Below are 15,357 nucleotides of genomic sequence, written 5' to 3' on the forward strand. Positions count from 1 at the left end.
TTGTAAAATATTTAAGGACTTTAGTTTTGAGATGTAATGAGATAAACGGGTTCATTAGAGCAGCTTAGATTTGAACTAATTAGCTGTACAGATGTGAGGCTGGTCAGTCTGTTACAAAAAAGATACATTTATATTCCTGAACATGTGAAACTCATTCATTTCTGTTGTGAAAAGATAATGTTGAACTTTTAAAAACATGTCTTCTTTTCAAAGCCAAGAAAAATCAGGTCCTTAATTTTGTTCTTTCCTGTTCTGTAGAAAAACTTGTTCTATGAGGACAGACACCAGCTCCCGGCTCCCAAATGGACAGAGCTGGCCAATCTGATAAACAGCTGTATGGACTATGAGCCATTACACCGGCCCTCCTTCAGAACAATAATCCGAGACCTCAACAGTCTCTTCACACCAGGTAGGAACATGAATGGAGTCATGTGTGTCAGAGGAAGATCACCATGCATCACTCCAGCACGCTCGTTATTTCACCCAGATGTTGTTGAAAGTGACACGGCCGTTTGTTGCAGACTATGAGCTGCTGGTGGAGAGTGACATGGTGCCCAACAGAGCACGAGGCTTCGGCTTCCCCTGGGCCTCTGAGAACCAAGATCCGTCACAGTTCGAGGAGCGACACCTCATTTTTCTCAAGCAGCTGGGCAAAGTGAGACATGCTCTATGTACACATCGCTTATTTTTAAAGTTTGACTACCATATTTTCCGCACAATAAGGCGCACTTAAAATCCTTTAATTTTCTTAAAAATCAACAGTGCGCCTTATGTGTGAATTCTGGTTGTGCTTACTGACCTCGAACCGTTTTTATGTGGTAAACGGCGCTCAAAAATCTGTCAAAAAATGTTTTCGTACGACTTTGCTAAGCTACGAAGCCGCTTGATGGATTGTCGGAGCATTATGGCTACCGTAGTCAGGAGCCTCGCAGAGTAATCTGGGTCCAAAACTCTGTCGGCTTCAGGTCCCAAAGTCAAACTACCACTGCGGCATCACTGAGAGTTAAAACCTGTCTATATTCTTTCATCTTTGACAAAATGATCAGCATTGCTGCTTTACCAGGTGTAACAATTAATTTTAACATCCAGGCATCCACGAAAACAGAATTTATTCAATTTAACAGAGTTAGAAGTTAGCAGGAAGTTAGCTTGCTAGTTTCCACCTAAACATGATATACCATGTTCTGACTGAGAGATATATGAAAAAAATAAAACTTACAGCTCTGCTATCACTTCCAACATAAATGAAGACAGGAAACTAAGCAGCAGTAACTTTTGTAGGGTTACTGAGGTTGAACTAGCTTGTATATAATGATGTGCTACGTGATTGCTAGCGACACAGCTATGTTAGCATAACATAAACACAGTGAAGCTACCTTTTTTCCACTCGATAAAAGCTAACTTGAGGATTCCTGATGGTTAGGGACAAATGCAATCACATAGCAGGATGCTGTAAACGGACCAAACTTCAGTCAGGAGAACAACTGAGATAATCCATCCACAATACGAGGTTAGTCATTAATATACTGCAACAACATGGGAATAGAGCAGCTGTGATAGAATACAGCATTAATGAATCAATGGTACAGAAGTGGAGGAAGCAAGAAGTATGAGTTGAGTAAAGTTTGACTTATCTGACTGTTTTGTTTCACTTAATGCGCCCTATGGTCAGAAAATACGGTACCTTTTTCATGTCATTAAAAATGTAATGTATATAAACAAAATCATTTCCAAACAGCTTTTATAGTCAATTATTATTTTTCCCCCGTCTCATCATTTTCTTGTTTCCATTGCTGAAGATCCAAAAATACTATTATGTACTAATTATTTATTATAGATGGAAATTATAGCGTTTCTCTTTTAAAATGTGTGTTTCTTGTCCATTTCATCCCACACTTCAGGGGAACTTTGGCAGCGTGGAGATGTGCAGGTACGACCCGCTGCAGGACAGCACAGGGGAGGTGGTGGCTGTGAAGAAACTCCAGCACAGTACAGCTGAGCACCTCAGGGACTTTGAGCGGGAAATTGAGATCCTTAAATCACTTCAGCATGAAAACATTGTCAAATACAAGGGAGTGTGCTACAGTGCAGGTATGAGCACATTGTGTGATCTCTATGGTGCTGTGAAACATTAAGTAACCACTTTCTGATTTCTTAGATTTTATTCGTCACACTTAAATGTTTCAGATCATCCAACAAATGTAAATAGTAGACAAAGATAACCGTGCACTCTTGGAGTAATTTTGATAAGCATGGCAGTCCTGGCGAGGTCCATCACTGATCCTTTTCAGCATCGATAGACGTCAGTGACTTTGTTTCGTAGCTGTTTTTAAGGGACGTGTTGCTTTTTGAGCTGTTTCAACCAACCTCAATTTATCTTCTCAGCATGAAATTCAGCGTTCCAAAATATGTGGTTATTTAATTAATTAATATTTCCACACAGGACCTGGTACTGTTGGATAGCTTTTCTCCCATAATCAATGAAATCATCATTTAAAAGCTGCTTTTTGTCTTTACTCAGGTTATCGTTGTGTAATATTAAAAAGTGTTTGATCATCTGAAACATTTAAGTGTGACAAATATTGTAGGCAAAAACTTAAAGAAATCAGCACTGTGCTTTTTCACATTACTGTGCACGTGCACTTGCATTTCTCGTCAGCTCCTATGACTTGGATAACCTGGATTACAATAAAAAAAATTAAACGCTGTTGGTCCTATTTCAGCTTATAATTAAAGTTAGTAAATGTTGCTGTTTTGGTATAAAATATTGTTTCTTTTGTATAATTTATGTTGTGCTGTAATTTTCCTTAATAATGTCAAGACGAGAGATTCAGTTTTTTCTTTTTTTTCTCTTTTATTTAATGCAAACTTCCGTGAGCTGCTTGTTCCTTGATTTAATATTCCCACCCCGGCACATTTTCTAATGCATTATGCTGTTTTCCACACATTTGCTGCCTGGGGCGTCAGTGACCATGCCCAATGAAACAAATAAATCTGAATTAGCTCAGAAAACCCACTTTAGGCGAGGCCTCCGCTCCACCGCTCACATCGTATTCTCTTTCTCTAGTAGCGAACTCAACTCCCTTTTTTCTGCAGGACGAAGAAACCTACGGTTGATCATGGAATATCTCCCCTATGGCAGCTTGAGAGATTATCTCATCAAACACAAGGACAGATTTGATTCCAAGAAACTGTTGCACTACGCGTCACAGATTTGCAAGGTAACACAGTGCTATACAGAGATTCTTGCAAAACACTTCTTCACAGTTCTTCTCAGAGCTGCTGCAAAATGTATGCATTTGGTGTAACACATGAATTCCTTCCAGGGAATGGACTACCTTGGCACTAAGCGTTACATTCACAGAGACCTGGCGACAAGAAACATTCTGGTGGAGAGCGAGATGAGGGTTAAGATCGGTGACTTTGGTCTGACCAAGGTGCTTCCTCAGGACAAAGACTACTACACTGTCAGAGAGCCTGGGGAAAGCCCCATCTTCTGGTGAGGACCACGCTTAATCCTATCTTAATATCTTTTGCTTTTACTAGCTGTTACTTCCTTTCTTTAAATACTCTAACAGTTGTGAGCTTTAAAAATTCGCAATTAAGTAAAATCATGATCCAGATGGAGGCAAAGATTAGAACTTGTTTTTATGCATCCACTATAAAGGGTCTTCGGTCAGGCCTTCATCTCTGGTTGATTGCATTTAATAGACAGCTGTGTTTTTAAAAAATGTTTTTATGGATGTGACTTTTCAATCTGCCTTAATTGAACATAGTTTTTTTTCCTGATAACGACCAGCAGGGGGCGACACAGAACCAAGTCTTATTGTATAGAACTCTATGAGAAAACAACACTACTGCTCCTCCTGTATGACCTCAATAAACATTTTCCTCGTGGTGTAATGGTCTTTATTTAAAGTTTAACATCATATTGTGATATTGACTTTGGAAATTAACTGGAGTAAAAGACAAGATCAGAGAATCTCTATGGTTTGGCTACTTTTTGATTGGTTTGAGATTTTGATTTGAGCCTGCAGTGTCCTCGGTTTCTGTTTCTAACAACATCGAGTTGAGGCTTTAAATTTGGTATAATGTCCGTCTTTTATATGCAATCTGTGTATGGGTTGTGTTATATATATATGCTTGAGTCTTGCTGCGGTGTCTTGCAGGTATGCTCCTGAGTCGCTGACAGAGAGCAAGTTCTCTGTGGCTTCAGACGTTTGGAGTTTTGGGGTCGTCCTCTATGAACTCTTCACTTACAGCGACAAGAACTGCAGCCCACCAGTGGTACTGTGTTTTTTTCTAGTTCTGCTAAGTGTTTCCCTCATTTTACTTTTAATTTCTTGGTCACTTGTCTCAATTGCTCAGTTGATTTGGAAAACAACCCTCACTATAATTAGGCTGCAGCGTGGCTTAAAGAATCAGTTGATTGAGCACTCCTCTCTGCACGATGTACTCAAAAACAGGAACCACTTCATTTTTTTTTTCATTTTTTTTGAAGCATACTGCTTTTTCTTAACCAAACAAAATGAATTTTCTTCTGTTTTAGGTCTTTATGAATAAAATGGGCAATGAGAAGCAGGGCCAGATGATTGTCTACCATTTGATTGACCTCCTGAGAAATGGCTATAGGCTGCCTGCTCCTGATAGGTGTCCTACACAGGTCTGTTACTTTCTTCAGCTTCACCATAAGCTGCTCATTGTTTTGATAAAATGTCTTGTGGTTCAAAGCCAACACAGATATAACTTGCCTATGAAGTTTAACAACGTGAGTCTCACATAAGAAATTCATGTGGAGTAAAGAACGTATTAAACATAGTCCTCAGTGGCCTGGAGATCCTGAGAGGATTAAGATCAGCTAAGATGAAAATCATATATCTCAACAACACTGAACTAAGCCAGATGACCGTGTAAAATGAAGCTTTGAGTTAGATGCACACACAGCTTGTGTTCAACAGCCATTAGATACACATTGCTGGTACTTGGTTGGAGCTTTTAGCTTCCATAGCTCACCCCTAAAACTGCTGGGTTCTTACAGAAGACTTCATTAGTAACACTTAATCTCTTTTGTTTTCTTAAAACTGTGTAAATAATGCTGTCCTGATGCCTCCCCAGATTCACAAGATTATGATGGAGTGCTGGAGCAATGACCCTAAACTGCGGCCTACTTTCAAGACATTAATCCATAGTGTGGAGACTGTACGAGACAGCGAGGATAGATGAGGAGCATCGATCCGTAAACCTTTGACCTTTAGGCGTTGACTCGCGTGAATCAGTCCTCTCTGACCTGAGCAGAACAACAAAGTGTCTGATTTACTGCAGTTTGGAGTTGAAGTGATGTTAATCTTCTTTCTATGGTCACATGAAGTATTCACATGAAGTGATGAATGAGTACACTACACTTCCGGTACTTTCAGGAAGATTTCACCCTGGGACCAATTGTTTTCGCTGATGTGTTTGCACGTGTTGTGTTTGAAACATTGAAATGAAAACAGGGATTGACTGGAGAGAGGCGATAAAAGTTTCAGTGTGAAAGTCAGTATTTTTTCCAAGAATGTGAAAAGAACAAGCACCAACAAGCAGCAGTTACTGTTTACCTTTAAAGCTGTAAAATAAGCAGAAAGCTTTTTTTGCATAAGCAAAGAGACTATGAGGGAACAAGGCTCTGCATTCTTCACATCACTGAGCGTAAATCGCCAGAGCTGAACCGCAGTGCACGTGCTCATTAGCAGCTCTACTTGAATGAGCAGATTTCTTCTTGCCGATGCCCATATAGATTGTTTTTTAGGGTTTTTATCCATGTCTTTAAGGAGGGGACCCGCCATTGCGATCTTTACGAGATTTCTGCTTCTACAGTGGAAGTGACAGTTTTGAATGTGTCTGTGCTGAGAACCTGTGAGGCGACTGAAGGAATGAGCCGACTCCTTGTTTATAAGGGGCAGGTTATGCTATTTCATTGAGGTCAGAGTTAAAATTTCACAAGGCATTGGGAAAAAACCCCAAACTATCATAAACTCAGTGTAATTTTTGTTTCAGTGAAAAGCAGCCATTACTTTGTGAAACCTTTATTATTAAACAGGTGTGTTTTAATAATACAATATGAAGTTTTAAGCTTGTGCAGTTTGTAGATATGTAAAGTGATGTAAAGTTGGGTTTTTTTGCACCTGGAGGGAAAGTAATGATGGGAAGTGCCTTTATTTTCTGCAGGAGACTTGTTGCCAGTCGTGCTTTTTATTAGAAAAACTGATTCGATTTTGTGGTCACGTCTTTGTTTTATACTTTGACACCTATTTAAAGATCCAGCTTGTGTGTTACGTGATTTCTTTTTAGGTTTAAGATTGTCGGTCAATGTTTGTGGAAGACTGTTTTCTCTTTGTTTTTAAATCCCAAATGCTCTCTTTTCAAGTCGTTTTCTGGTGTGAAACTCAAATAAATGTATTATTAGCAATGAGACAGTGTACACTTTAAATGTGTGTGTGTTCTCCTGTGTTTTAACCTCCTTATAGGCACCCTGAATATTTCTTTCATGATACTTGACGATTGTCAGTTTATTCTGTTGGGTTTTTTTTAAATTGCAAAACGTTTGGGAGTTATCTTTTTCCATACCAGTATTATTGTGATGTATGTATATCAAATATGATTCTTCTGTGAAGTTTGTATCATTTTGTATCCAAAGATTTTCATAAAAAGCTCAAAAAAATTCAACTGGTGTTTCTTTTTCCTTATTTGTTTTTAATTGTAGTTTGTTTCAGACAGGGTTAAGAAAAAGCTGCCATTTAAACTATGCTCTGCTGGTTTACATGTAAATATCTGAAGATGTGAAGTTTATATATGTAAGGTGTTTGTGCTTTTTTAGTAGACAAGTCATACAGTAGCCATAGCTCCATCTAAGACCGTCTTTTAATGTGAAGTTAATGTGTAAACTCCATGATTGCCAGCAAGATTTGAGATATTTTTATGTTTATTTTATTGAGGCTGAATGGGTTTAGGTGGGTGCAACAGTGTTAAAAGGACAAAAACCCTGCTCCTGTGGAGTATTATCCTCGGGCTGTTTAGAGAAAATCATCAGGGTGGTTTAATGCTGTGAGCAAGGCCAGCAATAAGTTCAACGGGAGCCTAAATGACATTAATGCACAATACTGTCCAGTGTTAGTATGAATGCATTTCATGAATGTGGTCTGAGAGTCGACAGAAAAAATCTGATGCTGCTCAATATGTCATATATTACAGTATTTAAAATTTATTGACAAAGATAACGACATAATACGTACAGATGGATTAAACAAAATATCAAAGGAGAGAGGAGAATGAAGAAGACGTGAAGCTGGGGGAATGTTTTTCTTGTACAATACAGCATGAATGGGAACAGCTTAATCAACACCAGACGTTTTCTGTACACTGTCCATTACTGCTCATCATAATGGCTCCATGAACGAGCCCCGTGCCATCACCCACCCACCCTGCTTCCTAGCCTCAGCACAAGCGTCCGATATCATTCTTGGTGCAGCCCTGGTTACAGCACATCCCTGCCACACCAAGTGAAAAGTTCCTCTTCTTCTTGCTTGGTAGGATCCAGTCAGCTGAACCCAGGGTCCCGTCTTGCTCACCTGCAGCTGTGGACAGCTGGGAGTCCCCCAGAGGGGCCGGGAGACTCAGCGGTGGCTGCTGCTGCTGTCTGTCACCTGTGGACCCGTAAAGAGCCAGGAGGTCTGCCAGGGAGTAAGAGGAGGCAGTGCGGAGAGGAGAGTGGTTTTCTGCGAGGTCTGCATCACGTTGCCAGGTGTGCTGGCTCTCCTCCACTTTAACATCAGGGAGGGAACTCCACTGGAACAGATCTAGAGACAGAAAAAAAATGAACAGCGACCTCAAATGCAATCAGGAAATTAGCGCAGGAAAGTGTACTGTAGGCCAGAAAAGACAAAGAAAATAGGAGAATAATGGAGAGTATTCACTAAAAGGAGCCGACTGTGGTGCTGAACTGTCGTGCTATACATGCATCAGGCATCATCAACTAATGAAAACAGCCTGAACTCATTCCAAAGTGCCATAGGTCAAATTTTAACAGGAAGTCTTTCACAGTCCTCCACCTGTGGAGCATCTTTAGTCTTAATGATAAATCAATACCTCACACTCTTCACAGATCTCCACCATTCACTGTAGTTTTATAGAAATATTTTTAAACACGTCTGCATACATTTCTAATTAGTGCACACAAATGAAACAATTAGTGAAAGTGTAGCAGGATTAACTCACCCAGGTCTCCCTCCGTGGATCGTCTCCACCGGGAGCCACCGCAGGTGAAGATGACCGCTCTGATGAACTCTCTCCCACACAGTTTCACCCCATAGTCCCTCGGTACGATCAGTCTGTTCATCACATCAGCCTTCTCACAGCTGCACAGGCTGCCGACACACACCACAGCCACGGCGAGAGTCAGTCTCCAGAGCATTGCTCACCTGTCCTGAAATTAAACTGCCTGGTTTGAGGTGCACAGGTGGGAGTCAGCTGGGCTCAGGTCTGATGTGTGCTGCAGATCCCGCTCGCTTCCTTGTTTCTCTGTCAGGAATATGCTCTCGCAGACTCTCAAACTGGGAAAGCTGCTTCTATCAGTCTGCTATGTGTTCTTTTCTTCTTCTCTCTTTGGGAGTGGACCTTATATAGCCCCAGACACTAGTTCACTCAACAACCTGCCTCCCTTCCTCTCACACGCGTCATCGTCTTTCAGATTGATGACGATGACGTACGTGGAGTTATTTCTCTTGTGCAGTAATATCAAGTTTGAGTATGCACTCATTACTCACACATTATTACAGAAGACAAATGTTTAACATAGGCAGTGATTATTGTCGGAAAACTTTATAAAACCACTGAAAACATTTGGTGTCTTGTAAGACTGTAAGTGCTTTAGGCTGATACTAACATAATTAAAAAACAAAACAAAACGAGGTAGGTTATTGACTTTGCAGCATTGCATTCAGGGGGTACCTTTGCCGCAAGAGAGAAACTGAGATACTGAAGTCCTTTAAATATCTTTTACTGAATTCACGGCTTTTAATTTTTTTTTAACTTTATTTGTATACAGTACAGAAAACAGGACAAGTTAAAATAAACAAGATAAAAATGATAGATATTGAATTTAAAGCTTAGATTTTTTGAAACTTTTGAAACCACTCTATGCTACTGTTTCTTTTTCTGCCCTCCCTAAAAATATCATAAAAAACACATTTAATGGGTTGTAATTACCGTCTTCATTTATTGATTTTTATTTTTTCTTTCTTTTTCTTACTTAATGTTAATTAACGGGTTAGATCTCCAAATTATCACAAACAGTGGTGTCGAGGCGATGTTTGATTGTAGTTGGGCTCATCTTTAATTTAAATCCAATTATATTTGGTTTTTCTGGTTAAGAGTGCATTTACACCGTCATTCAGTACTATCAGCTAGAGATTTCATTTACCATTTCTATTATGGAAATGTGATTTAACCTGGATGCAAACACTGATGTGAATAAAACATATGAGAAAAGCTTATTTATTACAGCTAAGAGTAAATCTTTGGGTAACTCATTCAGCATTCTTATAGATCAATAGTAAGCTATTTTTAGTGCACAGAAATGTCCTAAATGTTCTTAATTTCCTCAGTTTGCAGATTTTAAGCATGCATGGAAATTAAAACTGATGCATAAAAAAAGAAGAAAAGAAGAGGCAAGAATGAAAAGAAGGAAGCAGGTGGAGGACAAGCACTACTGGAAGTGACAATCTGAGATGAGAGAGTCTCTGTTTGTTTTGTAGCCTTATTTATCATTCTTTAGACAAATGTTCCCTAGGTGCTGTCAACCTGGAATCCAAGCAGGAAGCTCATTGGAAAAATTGTTTTTTCTTTTAATGGCCCTAAAGAAAAGCAGTGATAACGAGAAGACAATAATTAACTGTCAGCAAGCGATAAAAAGATAAATAAGAGCACAAGACAGAAAAGTATTTAAAGTTGAATGAAATGGAAAAACAGCAACATAAATACTGCAAAACCAAAATGCTAAAAGCTTAAAAGCCATTTAAATGCGGGCTTGGTGCCACCTGTAGATGACTTGTGCCTTTCTTTTAGCAAGACTGTAACCTAAACTTTATGTGACTGCTTTGTCTAACACTTAAAAAATGTCATACCTGCTCTGGTAAAGGTCAGTATATGACATCAAAGTGTGATTGATTCAATAAAAATGTTGTGAAGATTCGGCTCAGTAAGGTTCACACTTTGCAGGTGTGTGTGTGTCTGTGTGTGTCAGATCATCTGACATCTGTGAGGTGTTACAATCTCACCCTGCAGTGACGCCCACTGTGACCGCTGTAAACTAGGAGCGATAATATTTTAAAACTTCACTGCCACACACAAACATAGAAGAAAGAACGCAGATGACGTCATCAGGCATAGCAGGCCTTTAAAGCCAAATAAAGTATGGACACTGCCTTTACAGTAGCTTCATTGTACTTTATAACAAAATATTTTATTATTATAAAACATTTAAATGCCGATATCGGCACTGGCCTAAAAAAAAAAAATCCTGTTTGGGTTAGTCTTTGTTTTCACCATAAGCTGGAGATATGAAAGGTGTGAGACAGACAGAGGGTGAAAGGGAAAAAGAGACGGCCAGTCCAGTGTCACAAACCCTGAGTCCGTGCTGATGAACCTCAGCCACACGACTCTTTTGTCTGCCGTTCCTCATGTGACACGGTCTCACATCTGCACGCACACAAACACGTGCGCTGCATAACAATCGCTGCAGAGCACGACTCAGTGACATTCTCGTCTAAAAAGGCCTTTATTCTCAAAAAGTGCGGGTGTCAAAGATGAACAGGAAAGCGGCGTGACCTCAGTGATGAATAGGTTAAGAAAAAAAAAAGCACAGTTTGACAGATTTGATATGTCACAGAAAAAACTAGTTTGAATTTCATTTTCGCCAAATAATTGTGTGTATCTGTCCTGATATTTGTAAAGATGTATCACTGGAGATGAAGAGAAAATTAATAAGTCGGTGGAAATGGAAAACAACTCCTCAAACTGCTGTTCTCTTACCAACCAATACGTAGCTTCATATTCTCAGGCAGATACACTGTTCCCACCTCACACTTAAAGACAGCAGGCGACCGAGCTTTTGCTGTCAGGGCTCCTTGGTTGTTGAATGACCTCGGGAATACACTTCACCTCATCAGTGTCTTTATTATGTTAATTTATATTATAAATTTTAAAAAAGTCTTGTCATTACTGTGAACACAGATTAAAGAAAATCCATCATTCAGTGCAATTCATTTCACTTTCGTTGAGTGACAAACTGTTGCAATTTCCACGTTTATTAGGCTGTGGGAGAGTGTAACAATGAATCTGAGGCAATGTGTCGAGTTTATTTTTTTAGCTTGTGTTTGTGATCATCAAATCACAGAGTTATCGAGGGTCTCCAGCATAACTCTGTTGTTTTATTTGCAGAACAGCAAAAGTACTGTATATTTTTTAAAATAATTTTTGTACTGCTCCTATGATAATGTCTGATTGGAGTAGGTGGTGCTCAATCAATCCATTTTGTGCAGAGGAAGAGTCCAATTATGTGAGCATGCTCAGTGTGTGAACCACAGAGGCTGGGTTAAAGTGGTTCCGGGTTTTGCAAAGCCAGCTAATACAAAGAAAGCCTGGCTTTGTTAATCAGAGACATGACATCCCTTCTCAAGGTCTCCACAGAAAACATAAAACAGGATGACTACAGATTGTAACTACTCAGTTAGCTTGATAGGTCCATATAAAATAAAGGCAAGGAGTCTGTGTTACACTTTTTGAAACAAATCTACACAAGTTTGGGGTGACTCTATTATTTATTACATGAGTTTGTTTCCACTTGTGGTGACAAGTTTACATGCGCTCAGAGTTTCGTGGTAATTTGGTGCATTTAACAATTTCTTTTGGCTATACAGCATACATCTTTATTGTATTAAAGATGTATTTTATAAAAAATAAGAATTGGTGAACAAGTTTGAATTTATTTTGGATTTACATGAATCCACATGGGATTAGAATCATCAGTACTTTGCACCTAGACCAGATACTTTTGGTATTCATTAGCTATCAAACTGATTGATGACTGTGATGACAGGGTGTATATGTGCAGGCGGGGCAGTGCAAATGTCATCACAGGTCATCTGCCTTAAAGGTGTGAATAGAGGTTTCCAGGACAGATGGGGGGCTGTTATATTCCATATTTATATGTTGTACCTCGTTCCTCTCCTTCAGGGAACAGAGGTTTTAGACATAACTCTTCGGTTTCATGGCACAGACCCAGCTTGTAAGCGTAGTGCACAAATTTTCAAAAATGTAAATATGTCATGACTTTAGGAAGGCCATTCCAGAAGCTTAATATTAGCCTGCTTTATCCATTTTAAAACCAATGTCTAGTGTCTAGCTGTAAACTTCAAGTGAAATCCTCCTTTTTCATTCCTTCGTCCACTTTCATAATGTACTAGTACTAAGGGCAGCAAAACAGCTCTAGAGCATGATGCTACCACGACCATGCTTAAAAGTGTTCTTAGGTATGAAAGTCTCAGGTTTACCCAAACATCCCTCTTGTCATTGTGGCCAAATAGCTTAATGTGTTTCATCTGATCATAAAACTTTTCTCCAGGAGACATTTGCCAAACCACTGTATAGTTTGACTTGCTACCATATGAGCACACAATGTCCTCAGAGCCCTCAGGACTTGGGTTTACAAAAAAGTAGAAGGTGGTGAGAGCCAAAACGCTTATTAAGGATCCCGATTCAGTTCAAAGAGTAATGTCTATTCTGTAAGTCAACTTAGCATTTCATTTAATATTAAGAAGATTCATTAAACAATAACTAAAGTGAACATATGTTTACTACAAAGCTACAAAGAAAAGAAATCTGATGCAGTCACCTCTGTATGGTTCTATCAAACATAAGTAATAAATCCCCAAATCAGCCAGGATGATATACAGAGTAGCAGCCTCTGTGTGAACAAGTCAGAGCCAGTTTAACAGCATTTGTGAGGGAGTTGGCTACATATTGACCAACTCCCAGATAAAAATGTGTTTAACTTATCAAGCAGGATGAATAAATGCAAGCATAATCAGTTAGTCTTCCTTAAGAGCTTGACAGTAAGCAGGAGAAATGTTCTCTATCCTGGCAACAAGTCATCAGCGGAAAACCGGTGATCAGTTGTATGGCTGGAATAATGGTCCCGTGACAAAGTGGGTGAGAACACCATTTGTCCATATTCTTAGTTAACATTCTTGTTTTGATTTAGCCATATGTTAGCCATATCTATAGAGTATTCTGTAATAGGCAAACATGTACTGTCCCGGGTTTGTTTATGTTTTGCACTTTTACAGATTATATAACATACCATCTTGGTTTAAATCAATTCTGATAAAGTTTGTTAAGTTAACATGGTACTGATTTCAACTGTTAATTGGTTTAGTTTGAACTCACCTTACCTACCTGTCTTCCAGGAACAAAAGGAGAAAATGTAGCGTCACTTCCTGTATTTATACCTTCTTGGTTAATCTGAGGTCACAGCTTCCTGTGACCTCAGGTGAAGAAGGGGGAGAATCTTTGCAATTAAAGTTGATTTTAGAGTGTGTTTATAGAGAAATGGATTTATTGTTGTAATATGTATTGATTACACCGTAGAGTTTTTATTGCTAGGAAATAGTAGCAGTATACGTTTGAGTATAGAAATGTTTGCCTTACCTACCTAATATAATAGTCCAGGTTGAGATTGTTTGGTTAAGTGCACTATTTAAGCAGATGAACGCAGGTGTTTGGGGGAAAAGGACCAGGTCAGTGTAGCTGTGTGCATTTTGACCTTAGTTTCCGTTAAGTTCAGTTATGTTTATTTGTACTGAGTTAACTATGGAGTTGAGTTTCTTATTTTCTTAAGTATTGTTTAGTCACAAAATGGTGAATAAATCACTTGCTACACTGGACAGCATCTGTCTCCTGCAATTCTTTAGCCGCTTAGGTCAAGTCCTACCACAGGTCCTGTCTCAACAATATAAATTGGATTAGGAGTGACGACCCCGGTCTGCAACATTCATCAGCTGATTGTACACCATTTCCTTAGACTGTATTGCTCTCATGTTGATCCAGCTCCACTTGACCTCTGGCATGTAATCCTCTAAACACTCTCATATTTATATATACACAGAAACGCTTGGTAAGTACACAGGGACAGGAAAACAAAGAAAGTGGGGCTGCTCATGTGTCCTGTCCAATGAGAAACATTTGATATATTTTTCTAAAGACTTTAAAATTTGTCAGCCTGTGTCAACCTCTGGCACTGCTGGCCAACGGGGTCCTGGTCCATCCTGTGCTACTGTTAATTGAAGACAGGGAAGTGGCTGATGTGATGGAGAGAAGGAAAGTAGAAATATTGTGTGTGCAGGAGATCAAGTGGGAGGGAAGCAAGGCCAGGATCATTGTATCAGTGGGACAGCTTAGATTGAGCAGTTTGGAGAGAAAGTTAGAGATGCAGGGTTGAGATGGTTTCTGCAGAGGAGGGAAAGTGACTACACTAAACAAAGGATGCTGAAGATGGAGCTGCTAGACAGGAGGAAAAGAGGAAGACCGGTTAGCCTTCAAAAGCATTTCATATTTCAGCCTAAATGTTGTAAATATTTAATTTAATTTTTTTTTTACAGTTTTTACAACAAGAAGATTTTGTAGTTTGAACCACCTGTTCAGGTTTTGTATGCCATCTTTCACAACCTCAAAAGCACAGTCACCTTTTGTCTTTAACCTGGATCTTGTCACGGTCCTGGGTCGGTGACCCAGTGTTTTGTATTTTGAATTATTATATAGCCCTTTGAATTCATTATTTATCATTTCTAGTCTTTTGGTTCAGTGTTTTTTAGAGTTCTTAGTCTTCTGGTTTCTGTCTCTGTGTTCCATGCTTGCTCTGTCTACCCTGTCAGCCTAGTCCCCCATCAAGTCCCTGTCTCTGTGTTATGTTTCCTGCTTTACTTTGACGATCTGTGTCCTATGTTAATGTTTTCAGTTTTGCTCCCCCTTGCTGTCGTCATGTTTGATTACTCCCAGCTGTGCTCTCCTCCTGTGCCTCATTTCCCTCGTTATCCCTCTGTGTATTTAAGCCCTGTGTCTCCTTTTGTTTTTTTGCTGTCTGCGTGTCATCCTGTGTATCATCCTCAGTGTTTATGTTTCAGGCTCCTTGTTCCCAGTGTTCAAGTTTTTGTAATGTTTTCTACTCCTCATGTTCTTTTGTTAGTTTAAGTCCCCCACCGTGCTCCGCTTTTGTTTGTGTTTTGTCGTGCACTATCAATAAACTCACTCACAGCTACGCTGTCG

The 15,357-nt window shown here is 39.4% G+C and overlaps 2 protein-coding genes across 2 annotated transcripts in view; one reads left to right on the forward strand and one right to left on the reverse strand.

The window, feature by feature from the left end:
• LOC134630938 (tyrosine-protein kinase JAK2-like) overlaps nt 1-6,688 on the forward strand; it is a 40,956-nt gene extending 34,268 nt beyond the window's left edge. The window contains exons 17-24 of the mRNA XM_063478764.1: nt 259-409; nt 522-655; nt 1,902-2,091; nt 3,097-3,221; nt 3,327-3,499; nt 4,170-4,287; nt 4,550-4,663; nt 5,116-6,688. Coding sequence (XP_063334834.1) covers nt 259-409; nt 522-655; nt 1,902-2,091; nt 3,097-3,221; nt 3,327-3,499; nt 4,170-4,287; nt 4,550-4,663; nt 5,116-5,223 — 1,113 coding nt within the window. The 3' untranslated portion in view covers nt 5,224-6,688. The remainder of the gene's footprint in view (nt 1-258; nt 410-521; nt 656-1,901; nt 2,092-3,096; nt 3,222-3,326; nt 3,500-4,169; nt 4,288-4,549; nt 4,664-5,115) is intronic.
• Nucleotides 6,689-7,220: 532 nt separating this feature from the next.
• rln1 (relaxin 1) lies at nt 7,221-8,613 on the reverse strand. The gene is made up of 2 exons (XM_063480723.1): nt 8,254-8,613; nt 7,221-7,835 (listed from the first exon to the last, which is right to left on the reverse strand). Exons 1-2 carry the CDS (start codon nt 8,447-8,449, stop codon nt 7,474-7,476), a joined length of 558 nt encoding a protein of 185 aa, XP_063336793.1. The 5' UTR covers nt 8,450-8,613; the 3' UTR covers nt 7,221-7,473.
• Between the last annotated feature and the right edge of the window lie 6,744 nt (nt 8,614-15,357).

Source organism: Pelmatolapia mariae, linkage group LG7, assembly GCF_036321145.2.
Source record: "Pelmatolapia mariae isolate MD_Pm_ZW linkage group LG7, Pm_UMD_F_2, whole genome shotgun sequence".
Lineage (NCBI taxonomy): Eukaryota > Metazoa > Chordata > Actinopteri > Cichliformes > Cichlidae > Pelmatolapia > Pelmatolapia mariae.

Coding starts and splice junctions, on each gene's coding strand:
- rln1 (XM_063480723.1), bottom strand. CDS start 8,449: ATGCTCTGGAGACTGACTCTCGCCGTGGCTGTGGTGTGTGTCGGCAGC. Junction 7,836..8,253: donor ATCCACGGAGGGAGACCTGG/GTGAGTTAATCC, acceptor TTCTGTCTCTAG/ATCTGTTCCAGTGGAGTTCC.